Source organism: Dictyostelium purpureum, assembly GCF_000190715.1.
Source record: "Dictyostelium purpureum unplaced genomic scaffold DICPUscaffold_401, whole genome shotgun sequence".
Taxonomy (NCBI): Eukaryota; Evosea; class Eumycetozoa; order Dictyosteliales; family Dictyosteliaceae; genus Dictyostelium; species Dictyostelium purpureum.
In genome coordinates, this window is record NW_003519737.1 from 1 (window position 1) to 19,412 (window position 19,412).

General features: G+C 23.7%; 9 protein-coding genes across 9 annotated transcripts in view; 5 read left to right on the forward strand and 4 right to left on the reverse strand.

Annotated features, from left to right (window-relative positions):
* Nucleotides 1-267: 267 nt before the first annotated feature.
* On the forward strand, nucleotides 268-1,328 carry DICPUDRAFT_41654 (uncharacterized protein; the record flags this gene model as incomplete). The annotated part of the gene is made up of 3 exons (XM_003293122.1): nucleotides 268-941; nucleotides 1,024-1,088; nucleotides 1,210-1,328. The coding sequence occupies 3 exons, from the start codon at nucleotides 268-270 to the stop codon at nucleotides 1,326-1,328; spliced, it is 858 nt and encodes a 285-aa protein (XP_003293170.1).
* A 693-nt stretch (nucleotides 1,329-2,021) lies between these two features.
* DICPUDRAFT_58333 (uncharacterized protein) lies at nucleotides 2,022-4,814 on the forward strand (the record flags this gene model as incomplete). Its single annotated transcript, XM_003293123.1, has 5 exons — nucleotides 2,022-2,375; nucleotides 2,446-2,510; nucleotides 2,573-2,936; nucleotides 3,007-4,311; nucleotides 4,373-4,814. 5 exons carry the CDS (start codon nucleotides 2,022-2,024, stop codon nucleotides 4,781-4,783), a joined length of 2,499 nt encoding a protein of 832 aa, XP_003293171.1. The 3' UTR covers nucleotides 4,784-4,814.
* Nucleotides 4,815-4,897: 83 nt separating this feature from the next.
* Nucleotides 4,898-5,224, reverse strand: DICPUDRAFT_83748 (uncharacterized protein; the record flags this gene model as incomplete). Its single annotated transcript, XM_003293128.1, has 1 exon — nucleotides 4,898-5,224. One exon carries the CDS (start codon nucleotides 5,222-5,224, stop codon nucleotides 4,898-4,900), a length of 327 nt encoding a protein of 108 aa, XP_003293176.1.
* A 1,038-nt stretch (nucleotides 5,225-6,262) lies between these two features.
* On the forward strand, nucleotides 6,263-7,021 carry DICPUDRAFT_157974 (uncharacterized protein; the record flags this gene model as incomplete). Its single annotated transcript, XM_003293124.1, has 1 exon — nucleotides 6,263-7,021. The coding sequence occupies one exon, from the start codon at nucleotides 6,263-6,265 to the stop codon at nucleotides 7,019-7,021; it is 759 nt and encodes a 252-aa protein (XP_003293172.1).
* A 1,195-nt stretch (nucleotides 7,022-8,216) lies between these two features.
* Nucleotides 8,217-9,621, reverse strand: DICPUDRAFT_157976 (uncharacterized protein; the record flags this gene model as incomplete). Its single annotated transcript, XM_003293129.1, has 2 exons — nucleotides 8,217-8,315; nucleotides 8,917-9,621. The coding sequence occupies 2 exons, from the start codon at nucleotides 9,619-9,621 to the stop codon at nucleotides 8,217-8,219; spliced, it is 804 nt and encodes a 267-aa protein (XP_003293177.1).
* A 3,026-nt stretch (nucleotides 9,622-12,647) lies between these two features.
* On the reverse strand, nucleotides 12,648-13,892 carry DICPUDRAFT_157979 (uncharacterized protein; the record flags this gene model as incomplete). Its single annotated transcript, XM_003293130.1, has 3 exons — nucleotides 12,648-12,842; nucleotides 12,920-13,257; nucleotides 13,280-13,892. The coding sequence occupies 3 exons, from the start codon at nucleotides 13,890-13,892 to the stop codon at nucleotides 12,648-12,650; spliced, it is 1,146 nt and encodes a 381-aa protein (XP_003293178.1).
* A 1,738-nt stretch (nucleotides 13,893-15,630) lies between these two features.
* Nucleotides 15,631-15,936, reverse strand: DICPUDRAFT_157981 (uncharacterized protein; the record flags this gene model as incomplete). The annotated part of the gene is made up of 1 exon (XM_003293131.1): nucleotides 15,631-15,936. One exon carries the CDS (start codon nucleotides 15,934-15,936, stop codon nucleotides 15,631-15,633), a length of 306 nt encoding a protein of 101 aa, XP_003293179.1.
* Nucleotides 15,937-16,650: 714 nt separating this feature from the next.
* DICPUDRAFT_83753 (uncharacterized protein) lies at nucleotides 16,651-17,933 on the forward strand (the record flags this gene model as incomplete). Its single annotated transcript, XM_003293125.1, has 2 exons — nucleotides 16,651-16,897; nucleotides 16,972-17,933. 2 exons carry the CDS (start codon nucleotides 16,651-16,653, stop codon nucleotides 17,931-17,933), a joined length of 1,209 nt encoding a protein of 402 aa, XP_003293173.1.
* A 393-nt stretch (nucleotides 17,934-18,326) lies between these two features.
* The window catches only part of DICPUDRAFT_157983 (uncharacterized protein), a gene marked incomplete at both ends in the record, with an annotated part of 4,235 nt that continues 3,149 nt past the window's right edge, over nucleotides 18,327-19,412 (forward strand). Inside the window, one exon of the mRNA XM_003293126.1 lies at nucleotides 18,327-18,370. Within this exon, the coding sequence (XP_003293174.1) occupies nucleotides 18,327-18,370 (44 nt within the window). The remainder of the gene's footprint in view (nucleotides 18,371-19,412) is intronic.

Consider the following 19,412-nt stretch of genomic DNA (forward strand, 5'->3'; position numbering starts at 1 on the left):
ATTACCATTATTGTTATTGTTATTGTTTATTTTTATTATCAATATTATTTATTATTTTATTATTTTATTATTATTTTATTAATTTGTTTACTTGTTTAAAAACCACAACCCCCTTTATATATGAAAAAAAAAATATTTTTTATCATTCAGAGTTTTGTTATATCTGTTGTTTATATATTTATTAAAATAAAGAAAATGAAACCATTAAATTCTTTTAAAACATATGTAATTAGTAATACCATTAAAATGTTCTATTCATTAAAGTTTATGATATATCGCTATTTAATTTCGAGCCGAGCATATGTTTGTAAACACTTTTTTATAAACTTTTTTACAACCCTTTCGACCAGCTGGGTTCAGACTAACCGAATTAATATATGGCTATCATTATTATCCCTAGCATTAGCATTCCAATGTCACAATCTAATCTATTTGGTAAATTCCTATGTTGATTATATAAATAAAGTGGATGATAGACTAAAATCAAAGGACAGGACTCTATTTGACTACATCGATATCAACACCTTGCTAGATTACATTAAGCACACACTTTTATCAATATTTTGCATTTTAATGGTAGTTTGCTATTTCTATCAATGGAGCACTTCAAAAGTGATTATACAATTTGTTGTATTTCAACTAATTTGCGCTTCAACTTATACACACGGAAAATATATCGGAGTAGGACAATTGATTTTTGGTGTTTTTCATTGGTCATTCATGTCACTATACTACTTTAGTGCCACTGGAAACCTTGTAATCTGCAACTCTAAAGAACCCATCACCTATTATTCAATCTCTGTTTCAATTGCTATTCTTCAAGCTTTGCATGGAAACTATCACCGTGACTTCGAAACCGATAGTAAAGCAAACATAAAAACCCTTGCTATTTTATTGGGCAAAGAAAACTCTTTATATTTTTATACTGGTGTGTTCATTACGTATGTATTATTATTAATATTAATATTATTATAATAAAGTAAATATTTATTTGATTTTTAACCATTTTTTTAAATTAAATAGATATTGCTTATATAGTATTGTATTAATAAATCGTTTAAAAAATCCATTATTTATTTCGTTATTAGGTGAATATTATTTTATAAGGATGGCAACAATAATGGTTATTTTTTAAATATTAATTTTTTTTTATTTTTTTTTTTTTTTTATTAAACCTAGTTATTCTCCCTAGAATGTGTGACTTAATAGTTAGAGCTTCCTATGGTGAAACACAAATGCTAAATATGAAGACCATAAGAATATACTATCTATCTTATTATTTAATGATTATATCCATTTTGTTGGGTGGCAAAAAAGTTATTATTTAAATAATAGTATAAAAAAAAAAACAATGTAAATAAATAAAAAATAAATAAATAAATAAATAAATAAATAAATAAATAAATAAATAATAAATAAATAAATAATAAATAAATTAAATAAATCAATAAAAACTTACATTTAAAATAAAATTAAAATTAAATAAATATTTAGATTTATTAAATAATTTTTTTTATTAATTATAATAAATGATGATGTTTTAACGATGTATTTTTTATGCTTTCTTTATTTTTTTAAAAATTATTATTGGTATATCATATCATTTTATTTTTTATACTTTAGGGGGTAGTTTCTATTTTAATCGTTAGTTCTATATTTAATAAAATTAAAAGAAATTAATTAAAAAAAAAAATAAAAAATATTTCAAAAAAAAAAAAAATTAAAATTTTTGATTTTTGGATTTTTTTTTTTTTATTATTTTATATTTTAAAAACAAATAACACTAGATTACAACTTTTTTAATAAATAATAGTATTGTTTTATATAAAATAATAAATACTTTTATCATTTATTTGTAAGTATTCAAATTTGTAATCAGAAACAACACGCACACACACATACACACACACTCATATATACCCCCTTTGATATTAATTTTAGTTGATTATTTTAAACTTAGTTTTGTTTAAAAATAAAAGAGTAATAGATATATAGATATCTACATCACTTAAAATAATAAAATGAAAGCAGGAAATAATGTTGGGAATATTGTTACTATCAACAACAATAACAACAATGCGTCACAAGGTAAAAAAGAATCTTATTTTTCAGAAATTAAAAAAAGCGAAATAGGTTTATTAAAAATGAATTTATCAAATGCTGTAAACGAAAGAGATGCCGAAAAAATTAAAGAAATCTTACAAAGAATTATTTATTTTATGACCATTGGTATGGATGTCTCTGCATTATTCCCTGATGTAATTATGGTGGGAAGTAGTAATAATATAGTTATAAAGAAATTGGTTTATCTTTATATTGTTCACTATTCAAAAAGCAATCCAGATTTATTATTACTTGTTATTAATACAATTAGAGTATGTATTTTATTTAAACAAAACTATAACTATTAAAAAATCAAAAATTCTAATAATATTTTTATATTAGAGGGATTGTACAGATAGAAACCCGATTATCAGGGGTTTAGCACTTAGAAGCTTATGCTCACTAGAGTAATTATTTCATATTTAATAAAAATATATTTATGTATAAATATATACTAATTTTTATTTAGCTCTGAAACCATTTTAGAATATGCAAATGTTGAAATTGGTAAACATTTAACCGATTTCTCAGGCTATGTTAGAAAAACAGCATTATTGGGTTTAGCAAAACTTTATCACCTTTCACCAAAAAGCTTTGATTTAGATACATTTATTCCAAGTATTTATGGTATGATTATGGATCAAGATCCTCAAGTTATTGTAAATGCTATATCTGCATTGAATGAAATTAGACCAGGTTGGACATTCACTTTCGACTTAGTGCAACATCTAATGAGCAAATTTAAAGAATTTAATGAATGGTCTCAATGCATTATTTTAGATTGTTTATCAAGATACAAGCCATCAAACGAAGAAGAAGGTTTAGAAATTTTAGTAATTATTATACCATATAAATATCAATATAATAATATAATCAATATATTAATTTTTTATTTATTTATAGAATTTATTAGATGATAGATTAAGTCATTCAAATAGTGCAGTAACATTATCAACAATTAAAATATTTTTAAAATACACAGATGATTTAGAAGAAATTCAAGAACAAGTTTATGAAAGAATTAAAGAACCTTTAATTACATTAATGGAAAACTCTGAATCAAACGAAACATCCTATACAATTTTAAATCATATTTATCTTTTAATGAGCAGATCACCAAAACTATTCAACAAATACTATAAGCAATTCTATTGTAAATACAACGACCCAATGTACATAAAAACCTTAAAAGTTAAAGTATTGCAAGAGATAGCTGCCAATCAAACCTACATTGAAGCCATTGACGAAATTGTAACAGAACTCAGCGAATACCTCCATGAAGATCACTCATTGTGTAAACAAGCAATGAATGCAATTACAGATATAGCCCAAAAGCATAAAAAGAACCAAGAGAAATATCCAATTGACAAGCACATTTTAGAAAGAATCTTTTTACCATTCTTAAAAACCACAATCGATACAAGTGGTGGTGATGGGGTCGGTGATCATTCTGGATTTATAAATGAAACTATTTTATCGTATAGTTTAATTTGTTTAAAGGATTTCCTTAGAGTTTACCCAAAACATCTCAACAATGTCTTGCCATATATCACATCAAGTTTACTTCAATATACACTTCCTCCACAAGCCAACGAATCAATTCTTTGGATGCTTGGTGAAGAACCAAATGTGCAAGAGGACACACCATACATTATTGAAGAATTCTTTAAAGACCACTTTGATCAGCAACCAACTTTTATTAAAATTCAGCTTTTAACCACATCTTTAAAAGTATTTTTTGAAAGACCAGGAGAAATGTTACCAATTATTAGAGATATTATTACAAAATGCTCAAATCTTTCTCAAGACCCAGATCTTCATGAAATCTCTTTATTTTATAGTCGTATATTATTATTAGACGTAGAAAAAGCCTCATCCATTATAAACGCCTCAAAAAATCAACCAATCAATTCATTTTTAGAAGATGAAACAAACGAATATCGTGATAAAATTTTTGATGAATTTAATACTCTTTCTGTATTATATTGTAAACCATCCTTAATTTTTATTAAAAGTAAAGAAGAAGTTGAAAATGAAAAAAATCAAATTATAGAAAATCAAAAAAATTATTTATTATCAATTACAAACGGCAATAATAATAATAATAATAACAACAATAATAATAATAACAATCAACAATCAACAACAAATAATAGCGATAGTAAATCAATTATTAAACAAATTGAATCCTCACCTTCAAACTTAATTGTATGTATTAAATTTATTTATAAAAAAAAAAAAAATTTATTAATAATTATTATTTTTTTAGGATACATTTATGTTAGAACAAAGACCAGAATTATCACCAGACGAATTCCAATCATTATGGCTCTCATTAGAAGATGGCCATAATTTCGATATTCAATTAGATAGATTTATTGATAACAGCGAGATCGAATCAGTAATGTCAAAAGAAGGTATATTATGTTTAGCTTTTGGTAGTGTTAATGATCAAACAAAACTTTATTACTATGCACGTCAAAATATAGTAGATGACCCATTACAAGAACAAAATCAAACTAATGGCACACCAGTATTCATTATAGAAATCATAATTGATGAAAAGTCATTGCTAATGAGCATACTATTTAAATCACCTCTATTAAAAACTTTACACACCAAATTCATTCCTAAATTCCTTTCACTCTTATCAATCCCGATTCCAAAAATTTTTAATTAATAAAAAATATTAAAATAAATTTTTTTAAAATAAAAACAAACTAATAATTTATATTTATTAATTTTATATTTTACAATTTTATTATATTTGTTTTTTTTTTTTTTTTTTTTTTTTTTAGTCTATATTTATTTGAATATGGGGGTCTTGGTCTAAACTATTGTTAATTATATTATCACTTTTTATTGAAAATTTGTCATCACCATCTTGAAATATATTTTCTTCAATACTAACTAATTGATGGCCATCTAAACTTTGATTATCGCAGAGAGATTCCTCTTCATCAGGGTTATTGTCTGGATATTTAAATATTTTAAATGTTAAATAAGTCCCTCCTATTAAAACAAATAGAGCTAATCCGAGTATAATAGGTAATAAAAAAACTAAGGGATTTTCATCATTTGATTCTTTTCTTACAATAGTTTCTTGAGTGTTTTCTTGCATAATTTAATTAATTTGATATTAATAATATAATATATTAAAAATAATATATATTAAAAATAAAATATATTAAAAATGATTAAAAAAATAAAATAAAAAAAAAATACCCTTTTAAAAGTTAATTTTTTTTTAATTTTTTTTTGTTTGATATTTTTTTATAATTTTAAGGTTTTAAAAAAATTACATTTTTTATTTGGGGGGGTGATTGATTTTTTAAAAAATAGAGATTTAGAAATTCACAGAAAATATTTTAATTTTAAGGAATTTCTTCCGATATCAATAAAATTTCTTTTTCTTGAATAATTTGAAACATTATTCATTTTTTGTAAAAAAAAATAAAAAAAATATCATATGAATATTAAACAAATAAATAATAATTTTTTATCTAATTTTATTTGATAAATAAAACATTTGTTTTTATACACAAAAATTTGAATGTTTTTTAAAAGGTATTTATAGAACGCCCAGTGCACGAAGATAGGTTTTTGAAAATTTAAAAAAAAAAAAAAACTATTGTCGACACCATGATTTCCCATGGCGAAAAACTATTATTTATTTATAATTATTTATTTTCATTTTTTTTTATTTTTTTTTTTTATTTTCATCAAAAAAAAAAAAAAAAATAAAAGCCTCGAAAAAAATTTTTTTATTTTTTTTTTTTTTACACAAAACAAAATTATTTTTACAACTAAATATAAATTTTAAATAAAGAAAAAATATAAAAGTTACTCTGTTCGAAAGTTTAATTTTTTATATATTTACAATTTTTAATTATTAATATTCAATTTAATACACTTTGACTTTAATTTTCATAATAGTTTTAAATAACTCCGAGATTAAATTCAATTTTTTAAACATTATATTAATATCTCGAATTACAAATATATAACATAAAATATAAAACTTTTCATTATAATAAGAAAAACATCAATTTTTTTTTTTTTAAATCATATTTAAATAATAAAAATAAATCAAATAACAATCTTTAATTTATAAATAATATCATTTCTATAAATAATTTTAATAACAAAACTCAACAAAATGGAAGGAAAAAGAATTTTAGTCACTGGTGCCGGTCAAGGTATTGGTAGAGCAATCTGTTTAGAATTAGCCTCAAAGGGTGCCAAAGTTGCTCTTGCTGATATTAACGTCGAAAACTGTAACGAAACTATCGAATTAATGAAAAAAGTCAGTGCCACTGTTGAAACTGTTGCCATTAAATGTGATATCTCAAAGACTGAAGATGTTGTTGCTATGGTCCAAACTGTTGCTGAAAAATTAGGTGGTATCGATGGTGCTGTTAACAATGCTGGTATTTTAGGTACCTTAGCTAGAATCAGTGAATACCCAGAAGAAACCTTCACTAAAATGATGGATATTAACATCAAAGGTACCTGGTTATGTATCAAAGAAGTAGTCAAACAAATGGAAAAACAAGGCAAAGGTGACTACAGTATCGTCAACATCAGTTCCATTGCTGGTTTACTTGGTTTTGCTTACAATGCATCCTATGGTGCTGTTAAACACGCTATCTTAGGTATCACCAAAGCTGCTGCTGCTGAATACGGTGTCAATGGTATCAGAGTCAATGCCGTTCTTCCAGGTAGTACCGAAACTTCAATGTTACGTCAATTCTTACCAGCTGAACATCAACCACATTTAGAAGCTCAAACTCCTTTACGTAGAATCTGCCAACCAGTTGAAATTGCTAAACCAGTTTGTTTCTTATTAAACGGTACCGAATCATCATACATTACCGGTCAATCATTAGTTGTTGATGGTGGTCTCTCAATCGTTTAAAAAAAAACACTCAACAATCATAAAAAAAAAATTAATATAAATAGAAAAGAATTATTATATTTTTTTCTATTAATAAAATTTAATTTATTTTTTAAATTAATTATTTATTATAAAATCAATTATGATTTTATAATTTATAATTAGTTCACTCAACACAAAAATTCTCTTTTTAAAATTATTTTTCTTTTATTTTTTTTAGACTTTAACTAGTTTTTATTATTTTTTATAATCAAACATTTATTATTTTTTAATAGTAAAATTTTATTGTTAAAAAGAAAAACGCATATATAGTTAAACTTTAATGATAAAACAATATTTTATTTTAATTCTTATTTATTTTTTCTAAAAAATGTATAATCTTTATTAATTTAAAATTCTTCTTTGATACTGCATGTATTGGAGCTACTTTATGGATAGTTTGATAGAATCTATTGCTATTATAGAGACCAAGAGTTTATTGATAATGTTATAATATCACATGGATAGATGATTCTTAATTTATTTATATATATTTCAATAATCATTTGATAGAATACCCTCTTAACTACAATAATGTGGGTTGTAGCGTCAATGTTGATGTTGAACCACAAACTTGAACTTGATTGATAATGTTTAATTTACCTAATACCGATGAATTTAAATACACAGTGCTTAGTTTGAGGATCCATTATTTGGTTCTAATAATCACGGAGAGAACCTCTATATGGACAGTTTCAGTACTTCTGATATGTTTTAATTGAAATGACGCTTCATTAAAGAAACTTGATCTTCAATCAGATACTAATATCTCTGGGAACCATATTTTAAATATTTTTGATAAACCATTGGGACTGAAAGGACAATTATTTCTTTATAAAACTATTTAGTTATATCGCATTTGCCTGGCCAGGACAAAATAGATATTCTTTAAATAGATGATTATTTTGAAATATTTGAACTTTGTTATAATATATAATATTGTAGCTAATGATTATTATTATTTTGATTTTATATTTGATGTTATTACTTCTATAGGTTAATCAATCTGATGGAGCTGACTGTTCGGTATTTAGGAATATTTAAAGTTCTGAAATAATTTGATCTAACTTAGGACGTAAGTATATAGCCAGAATACACAATTTTGATAATACTTTCTTTAAAAACTTGGTATACAAAGTTTAATTAATTTGGCAAATTCAACATTAAACTAACTTTCTCAATTGTTTGCAAAAGTTTTATGTTTCATCTTATAAACATAACCCCCATAGTCTATAAGAACGGAATTCGTTGAGTTTGAACATAAAATTGCACTTGACTAATATTTGATAGTAACTTGATTTGAGTTTTTCATTAGCTGATTTGCTTGATTTTAAAAGATTTGAAAGAGAAGAATTATATTTAATTGTAATTGACTGGCTTGGGTACAAATAGACTATTATCACTTGTTGATAGATTTTTATAGACTATAATAAATACTATAAATCTGTTTTAATCGGTTCATGTGGCTTTCGGTAAACTTATACTAATTCTTTATTGAAGCTAGCAGACCCTGAAGGATAACTTGATAATTGGATACAGATTGTTATACCTATTTTTTAATAAATTAATAAAGATTAAATTGTTAATATTAGTATTTTCAGATTCCTAATTTCATCATTATATATTTAAATATTGGGTTTGTATATTAATGTGCAAATACTTACTATGTGAAAAAACTATAAGTGTGGTTATTGAAAAAGTATAAAATTTAAATGAAAAAAAAATTATTTTAGGTGTGGTTATTGAGAAAAAAAAATGAGTTGGCTATTTTGAAATGGCATTGAGTTTAGTTGAAAATGTTGTAAATTGTTTTGACCCTCTTTGATTTTATACACTACATACAATGATTAATAAAATGGAACCCATTCTCCACTTACTTCATCATACTCCTCTACACATGGTGGTTCTCCATTGGAATTTGCACCATTACATTGTGATTCTGGATAATATTGTGATTGTGGTGCACCAGAAAAAGAATGACGCGACTCATTTTGGTTAAAAGATGGATAGTCGGATGATTCTCTTTTATGAATATAACCAGATTCTGGAGAGTTGGATGGTTTTTGTGCATCGGAAAATGAATAACGAGCTTCATTTTTGTTGAAATTTGGGTAGTTAGATGCTTCCCTTTTATAAGTATGATTTGGCTCATTTTGATAATCTGGTGGAGAAGTTGCTGATTCTGGAGGAGCATGTGGTGATTGTTCTTTTTTTACAGAATGACGAGATTCTTTTTGATTAAAAGTTGGGTAGACTGATGGTTCACTTTTATGTCCATGATCTGTTTCTGTATAATTTGATGATTGTGGTTCATCAGAAAAAGAATGGCGTGCTTCGCTTTTATTGAAGGTTGGGTAATTGGATGGTTCTCTTTCTGATACTGGGCGATCATATGGAATTTGTTCATAATATGGTGTATTTGATTGATAGTTGCCATTTCCATTGTTGTGGTTGATGCCATTATTGTAGTTGTTGTTGCCATTTTTGTTGTTGAAATAGTATTTAATTAAAACCATACCAAATAAGAAGGAAAAAACTATTGTGATAATGGTTTCACAAAATAAAACAACATAGTGGTTCATTTTTTTAAAGGTGGTTTGTTTAAAGTAGATATTGAAATTATTATTTAGTGGAGGTGTTATTTATTTAATGTATATAAAAAATTATAGCTATTATTAATTATTATTATTATTGACTATTTTAATAAAAAAATAAATGAATATAATTATTTGTATTTATAAAACGAAAATGAAATGAAAAAAATATAATTTTCCCCCACATCCACAAAAAAATAAAAAATAAAAAATTTTTTAATTAAAAAAAAAGAAAAAATTTTTTTTTATAAAATAAAAAAAAATGGGGTTCTGTTTTTATTTAAAAAAAAGAAATTTCAAATTTTCTACCAAAAAAATAAAAGATGAGTCACATCATTATTAAAAAGTTATAATGATAGTTTTTGATTTATATAGCCACTTTTGATTTTATAATAATAGTTTTTATTACTTTACCTTATTTATATTCCACTTTTAGGAACATATACTAATTATATTTTTTTTAATTTTAATAACCATTCATTATTATATTTGGGTGATAAAAATAAAAATAAAAAAAATATAATATAAAATTAAAAAAAATAAAAAAAAAATAAAAAAAATAATTTTTAGCAAATTTTCATATTTTTAATTATTTACATCAAATCAAAAAATAATTATGAAAAAAAGATATTGAATTTTATTTATTTAATATTCCCTAAAAAGAAAACTAAATGTATATTTGTTAATTTAAATATTTATTTAAGAAAAACTCATTGATAAATTAATTAAAAAAAAATAAATTTATTTTATTAAATTTAAAAGATAATTTAAATTAAAGATCTTTATTTTGAACATGAATTGAAAATTAAATTAACTAGGGATGGAGAATTTTTAATTCTATATAATAATAATAAATGATAATTGATGATGAAGGTAGACCTGGATCTGTAACCAAATGACATAAATTTGTACTTAATAAAACGGATGAAAGTGTAACTCGTTTTTGTTGAATATATTTAATACATAAATGATGATAGAATAAACCCATTGTTGAAAATAAACTTTATTGGAAAGAATGAAATTGATTCTGAGTAAATAGATTTTAGATTTGAATTTTCGAATTGATTAACTTTGATTTTGATTTGGAAAGCAGAATGAATCGATGAATGAATAGAGTTGGATGGATTACTTTTCTTGTTTTTATATAACATGATTATTTTAATAATTATTATTTTTTATACTCTATTATTGTTATTATTATTATTGTTTTCATTATTATTATTATTACTATTACTATTATTTATATTTTTATTTTTTTTATTTTCATTATCATCATTATTATTTATATTAATATTCGAGTTTTGAAATAGAAAGAATTCGAATTAATTAAATATAATAATAACTATATATATATTTACATTATAATTACCTTTATAGTACAAATACCCCAATGAATGAATGACCTGAAAAAAAAGCAAATTAAAAAGAACAAACTAAACCCTAATGAATGATGAGTTACTTGAAAAAACCCCCAATGTTTGATAAATGACTTGAAAACCACACTTAGAATATACTGAACCCAATGTATGATGAATGACCTGAAAACCACATTTAAAAGAATATGCTGAACCCGATGTATGATGAATGCCTTGAAAACCACATTTAAAAGAATATACTGAACCCAATGTATGATGAATGACTTGAAAACCTCATTTAAAAGAATATGCTGAACCCAATGTATGATGAATGCCTTTAAAACCCCAATTTTAAAAGAATATACTGAACCCCAATGTATGATGAGTGACTTGAAAACCCCAAATAAAAAGAATATGCTGAACCCTGATGTATGATGAATGACTTGAAAACCGCAATTTTAAAAGAATATACTGAATCCCCGATGTATGATGAGTGACTTGAAAAAGAATTTATTTAATCCCCAATATTTGATGACTGACCTGAAAAAACCCCAGTGTTTGATGAACGACTCGAAACTTCAATTAGAAAGGATATACCGAACCATGATTTAATAGAATATATGGACCCCAATGTATGATTGATTACTTAAAATAAACAACGTATTGAAACTGAAAAAGAAAGAATAAACTTAAACTAAATAAGAATTAAAATTAGATATTAGTTTTTTTTATATTCAAATTTAATAATAATTATGTAAATATCACATATTAGTTACCTTAAAATAATGATCATACGAACGTAGACTTAAAATAGAGCGTGTTGAGCTTGAAAGAGAATTAAACTAAATTGAATTAAATGTTAGTTTATTTTATATTTAAATTTAATAAATGTAAATATAAACAATCGTTACCTTAATAATATATGCCTTATTCTTGACATTAAAGAAAGAATCAGATACCGAAAGAGAAAGAGATATAATTTTACTTTATATGAATTAAAATTAAATATTAGTTTCTTTTATATTTAAATATAATGGTTATGTAAGTATTAACACTATAGTTACCTTAATGATATAAATGCCTTATTCTTGACATTAAAGAGAGAACATGATAATATTGTGAGAAAAAGAACTATATAAGAATTAAATTTAAATATTAGTTTCTTTTATGTTTATATACAATAATTATGAAAATATTAATATTATAGTTACCTTAATTAAATAAATGCCCTATAATTGACATTAAAGAACTTGATAATACTGAAAGAGAATTAACTATAATTATACTATTTAAGAATTAAAATAAAATATTAGTTTCTTTTATATTCAAATTTTATAATATTTTAGTAAATAATAATATTATAGTTACAATAAGAGGAGAACTTGTAAATGGAAACCTTGAGAACTTATTGAACGTAGTTGTGTAAATTTGAAGCCAATGCGATGAAAATTTAATACTAGAAATGTTGATACTGATGAGAATGTTTGTCCCTTGATGATGTTTGCAGTTTTGACCTTTTTTGATTTAGTTTTTAATCCGTTTCCATATGAATAGTATATTATTGATCTATGTCCATGTAATCATTGAATTAGTGGCCAGCAAATTCTTGATCAATATCCATGAAATCTAATAATTCCTATTTGAAACGGTTATGGGAATCTAATCGATATCCATACGGTCATATATTTCCATCTCGACTTCTGAATCGTTGGAATTTGAAACATCATTATTTAATACTGGTGGACTTTGATTATTATTATTAGCAGCATTATCTTGATTATTAGCTGGATTTTCATCATGAGTACCTTGTTCTACATTAGCTTCATCTGTTGAACGGTCAACTTGATTAGCTCTCTACAATTAAATAATAAATTAAATTAATATATATGTTTTATTTATTATGTATAAATATGAATGTATGAATTACTTACTCTTACTAAAAAGAATGGAGCTCTGCAATTTGGACATATGTTATCACGACGATAACACCATTCCATAATACAATCGTAACAAAAATTGTGGTTACAATCGATAATTGCAAGTTGACTTGGTTCAATTCTCTCAATGCAAATAGTACATCGATCTTGGTTTTCTCTACGTTCAGCTTCCTCTCTTTCTTGTTGTTCTCTTTCTTGTTGTTCTCTCTCTTGTGCTTCTCTTTCTTCTCTTTCTTGTTGTTCTCTTTCTTGTTGTTCTCTTTGCTGCTGTTCTCTTAGTTGTTGTTCTTTTTCTCTTTCTTCTCTTTCTTCTCTTTCTCTTTGCAATCTGGCTCTTTCCCAAATTCTCTATACGTATCCTTTCTTCTCTTTCTAATCTTTCTCTTAATAATTCTTGGATACATTCTCTTTCTTTCTGCTCTCTTTCTTGTTGCTCTTTAATTAATCTTTCTCTTTCTAGAGCTTGTCTACGTTCATTTTCTTGTCTTTCTTTTTCTAAAGCCTCAATACGTTCTTTCTCTTGTCTTTCTTTTTCTAATTGCTCCATATGTTCCTTTTCTTGTTGTTCTTTCTCTTGTCTTTCTTTTTCTAATTGTTCCATATGCTCCTTTTCTTGTTGTTCTCTCTTTAATTTTTCGATACGTTCTTTCTCTTGATTTTCCTTTTCCAATCTTTCTTCTTCCATTCTTTCAATTTCCCAAGGCATTGGGTGTCTTACATCACAAAGACGTAAATTTGGGTTGAAGCCTTTGGAGTGATCGATTGGTATGTATGGATATGGATCGATTGGTTTTTTTGGGGTATACATCTTATCAAGATAATATGATGGGGAACGAGATAAAATCTCTTTGGATAATGGATGACCATATATATCTTGATCAGTTAAGGAGTAATCTTCTGAGTTGGAACAACAAAACATTCTACTGGGTGATGAGGAACTATGGCATGATGGGGAACTGGAATTCATATTTTGGCTTGATGGGGATTGATCGATTGGGACAGAATATCTGGATTGGCTATTTTTGTGGTAGTTGGTTTGGGTTTCATTATTGGCATGGGTTTCATTATTGGCATGGGTTTCATTATTGGCATGAGTTTCATTATTGGCATGGGTTTCATTATTGGTGTGTGTGTCATTATTGGTGTGTGTGTCATTATTGATGTGGGTTTCATTATTGGTGTGGGTTTTTTGTGGGGTTAAACTGAAAATTAATTTTAAAATTATTAATGACCAAATTAAAATAGCAAATAAAATTGATTCTAGCATTTTTTTTAATTAATGAGTGAATATAAAAAAAATGAAAGTTATTATTGATTGTGAAATATAATTGCTATTATTTAAAACTTTTTTTTTAATATTTTATGCTATGTGAAACTATATACAAATTTTTATTTTTTATTTAATGAAAAAAAGAATTTTTTTTTTTTTTTAATTAAAAAATATATTTTTTTGTGTGGGTCAATAAAAACAAAAAAAAATTTTAAAAAAAATATTATATTAACTTTATATAAAACAATGTTTATTTTATTATAAATTTTTTAAAAATTGGGGTTTTTTTTTTTTTTTTTTTTTTTTTAAAAAATTGAATTATATCATGTTTTATATATATCATTGCGATGTGTCATATATATTATCAATTTTGTTATAATTATAATACTATAAAAAAAGTATTTATGAACCTCAACCCCCTTATTTACAAGAGGTTTTTTTTTTTTTTTTTTTTTTTTTTTTTTTATAATATATAATGACAATCAAATAACAAATAGAAATTGAATAAATTATTTAATAAATTAAAAAAAAAATTTTCCTTGTATCTTTATTTTTAAATTTATGTTCTAACTTGGTTTGCTCAATTGGCAACATAATCAACAAAAACAAAAAATAACAACACAATAATAACAATAACAATATAAATAATTATAATAATAATAATAGTTAAATTTTAGATAGTATCCTATGAAAATATTTTCACAATAAGATTATGTTAGTATAACGATATTTTTGGAGAATTAACATTAAATATATAGTTTATTATTATATGATCAAATTAATTTACCTTAGAACAATTAGATTTATATTTAACATGGGGATTTGGTGAAAATATTTAAATTATCAATAATTTGATTCTCTCTTTACAAAAAACATATGTTCCCGTTGAAGCCAAAATCAATAGTGGCCACCATGGTTTCAAAAATTATTATCAAGGGATGGTTCGACCCAGAAATTACCCGAGGAAAAAATCAGATAAATTAATAAAAAAAGGATCAAAAAAAAAAAAAAATAAAAATATTAAAAAAAAAAAAAAAAAAAAAAAATTAAATACAGAATTATTAATACTCTTCATAAATAAGGAAATAATAAAAATAAAACTAAATTTTAAATAAAATAATATAAAATCAACTCAAAATAAAAGAATTCTTTATAATATAATACAATTTAATAAATAATACAATTTATAAATTGTTTTTAAATAACTTTTTATTGTTTTTCTTTTTTTCTTTTTTTAAATATACATTATAATCATATGAGATATTATTTTGATCATTTTTATCAACAATTAATCCATTATCATAGTTATCAATGCTTCTTTTGTAACTCTATTTGTTTGAAAACTGAGAAAACCATGCAACCCTTATTCTCAGTTTTCAAACAAATAGAGTTTCAAAATATGATGAACATTTGGATTTAAATTTTCCCCTTTGGTTTATAATAGTTTAATTCTTGAAAGGGGGACTGGAACTTGAAAGCATGTTGGATCGTAATCTGGACTTTGTGAATCATCTGAACATGCAATTGTAAACTTTACTTTTGATCTTCCCTTTATATCGATAAATATATTAATTAAAGTTAAACTATCTTTAACACTGCTAACACCAAACATAATTTTATCGCCTTCATTAATCATACCATAACTTTTGTATTGACTGACCAACATTTGAATGAACCTTTTTTGAATTGTAACCTTTTCTTGACTATAATTGATGCTGATTAACCAACGACGTTTAAACATTTTGGTAAATTAGCTTCTATCCTCCTATTCACCAGATGCGAAGACAAATGTATAAAGTGGTAAAAACCTCCAACCATGGTTTGATACAAATTCTAAGGCTTGAACTAAGAAATCAATCTCTTTATGACATTGTAAAATAACATTTAATCGCCCATTCTTGGTCTAATAACTTCTTTCTTTTAAAATATTGTAATCTTTTTTAGATAAACCTAATAAGTGTTCTAAATAGGGCCTGCATATGCCCAGCTTCCTCTAGTTAATATATTAATTAATAAATTATAATATATAAAAAATTTAAGGTAATTTAAAAAAATATAAAATAAATATAAAATAAATTTAAATTCACATCCAAAATATCGAATATTTTTTTATTTTTATTTATTTTTAAAAAAAAAAATTTTATTTTTATTTTTTTTTTTTTTTTAATTTTTAATCATGATGATCAAAAACCCAACTATCACATTATATAAAGATGAATCAATTGACCAAATCTCACAATACAAAAAATAAATAGATAATACCCTGGATACCATTGCATCAGAACAAACAATATAAAAGAAACATTACAAAATAAAATTTATTCATTGCTATTTGAAAAAAAATTTTATTTTTTTATTTTTTATTTTTTTATTTTTCATTTTTTTTTTTTTTTAATTTTACAAAATTTGTGTTTAATTCACAATCATAAACTTATAATAATAATTGTAAAAAGAAATGGCAGACTATATATTAGATGATATAGAATATCAAGACTATACTGGAATAGAGGATTTACTTCGGGAATCAAAAAATGTTGAAACAAAAACATTAGATAAAGGAAATTTTTTTAGTAGTTATATTGTTAAAACACCAATATCAATAAAGATTGGAAAAAATTTTGAAGATTGTGACTTTGTTGGTATCCCATTTGTATCTTCACAGGTTCAGGAGATTATTAATAATTACACAATTACCAAAGTTAGTAAATATTCAGTTTTTTTATTTATAATTTAAATAATTTCTTATAATAATAATAATAATATTCTATCTTTATAGACAAACAATTAAAAAAGCAATATGAAGTAGTTGATAGCAAGGTTGCTATTAGTGATACGTGGATGTTAGAAATAGTAGAAAAAGTAAAAGAAGGTTTAGGTATTGATAGTAACGAAACCATTGATCATCAATTTAATAAAATGGTAATTTCAACAAGTGAAGAATGCACCATCGAGGAGTCAAATGACTATCAAGATATAAGTATCGATGATGAAGAAGATGAAGATCCCGAATTTAATAAAAATGACCATATTGCAACAGTTATTTTAACATTACCATCAAAGCATCAAGGAGGAGATATTGTTTTTAATAATCATTCGGGTACAAAGCGTGTCGTCAGTAAAACAGACTATGAATATACCACAGCACAAGAAATCAAATATTTGGCTTTATACACCGATTGCCCATATAATATCGAATCGATTGATTCTGGATACCATGTTTATTTGATTTATAAATTATATAAAACCAGTTCCAGAAAGTACTCTGCAAAATTTTTAGAAACAAGAAAAAAAAAATTAAGGGAAATATCTGTTAAATTAATGAAAGAAATTAGAAATGTCTTGGATCAAAAAGAAAATTTAGTATATTTATTGGAAGGTGTATATAAGTGTCCATTATTAATTCAACATTTAGCTGGTGAGGATAAAGAGGTTTTCTCCATATTACAATCAACATCAGTTTTACCAAATTCAAATTTTAAAATATTTTTTGGGCATTTAGAAATATTAAGAGAAGGTAGTTATGATGGTCAATACAGTTTTCATTTTACAATCAATTCACTTGTAGATTTCAACAATACCCCATTAGGAAAAGAAATTAATATTCAAGATTTCTCTGCTTTTTTACCAGTTGATAGTTTATTTAAACTCGAGCCATACAGTGTCAAAAAGAGGGGTATCCAACATGGAAGTGTTAAAATCAAATATTCAAAACAAGTTTTATTAATCTTAAAAAAATAAAAAATATAAAAAATATAAACAAAAAAGGGTTACATAATATATATAAATGTATAATTATTAGAAAAAATAAAAAAATAAAATTAATTAAAGTTTTGTATAATTTTTTATTAAAATGTATTTTATAATTTTTTTTTTTTATTCTGAAGGTAAAACATTTAAAACTATTTACCGTTTTACCATTTATGTAAAGGGGTTACAGTACTATTGTTATGATTTGCTTTTTCCTCTTTTTCTTTTCTTTCAAATTTCTCTTTTTCTAATTTTTCTTTTTCTTTTTCTTTTTCTAAAATTCTCTCTTTCTATTTTCTGTTTTTCTTTCTGTTCTTTTAATAACCTTAAAGCTTTATTTAATTCATTTTAAGTTTCCTAATTATTTGGATCCTGGTTTAAAATATGCTTGAAAACTATCATGTTAAAGTGGGTGGTTATTATCCACTGTCAATAGCTTATTTCCCTATAATGGCTCTATCTGTTTTATAAGTTACTCTTTTATAAGGACAATTCTTCACGAATCCATGAACCCTTTTATTGACCTTTTACTTGATACCCAGCAAGTATAAAACATAATAATATTATTTAAAAATATTTAAAAATATAACTCTATAAACTAATTTTATAAATTTATTTTTAAATAACATTTAAAGTATAATCATAATAATTTGAAGTTTAATTATTGCCAGTGTTATTTCTCCACATTTATGATTGATTGAATGGTTGTTTATTTTTTTAAAAAAAAATAATTAAAAATTAAAAAAAAATTAAAAAAATATTGGATAAAATTAAAAAAATTAAAAAAATTAAAAAAATTAAAAATAACAAAGGAACAAATAAAAATTAATTCAGAGAATCCATATTTTAAAATTTTTTTGTAATAAAAAAAAAATATTGGTCATTTCAAAACATATGAAATTAAATTTTTATATGGAAAAAATAAAATAAAATAGTTTTAAATATGGTAAAATAAAAAATTAAAAATATAAATCAGGAATTAAAATAATAGTTTAGGGAATTTTTTTTTAAAATAAAATTTATCTTTATTAAATAATTATTTTGTTTATCTAAATAAATTTAAACTATAGATAGATTTATAATTGATAATGTTATGTTTTCTAACTGATTATTGATTATTGGTTTGAAACTTTGAATATTAAAATTGATTTATTTTAAATTAAATTATGGTAAACTGAAAGATTATTATTTTCTTTTTTTAAGAGTAGGACCTGCAGCATTAATATACTTTGGAGGTATTCCTGCATCAAGTTGATCTTTTTCACACTATATTTGTTTTAATTTGTTTTTAATTTGACGAACATAGTTTTAATTTTTTTATCTATAAAAGCTATTGAGTCATATTTCTCTATAAATTTTGTGATCTACATTATTTGATACCTGACCACTATATACTAGGGTAGTCTTTGATACAGGTACCATTTGTTTGAACGATGTATTATGACTATTATGATATTAATATATATGATG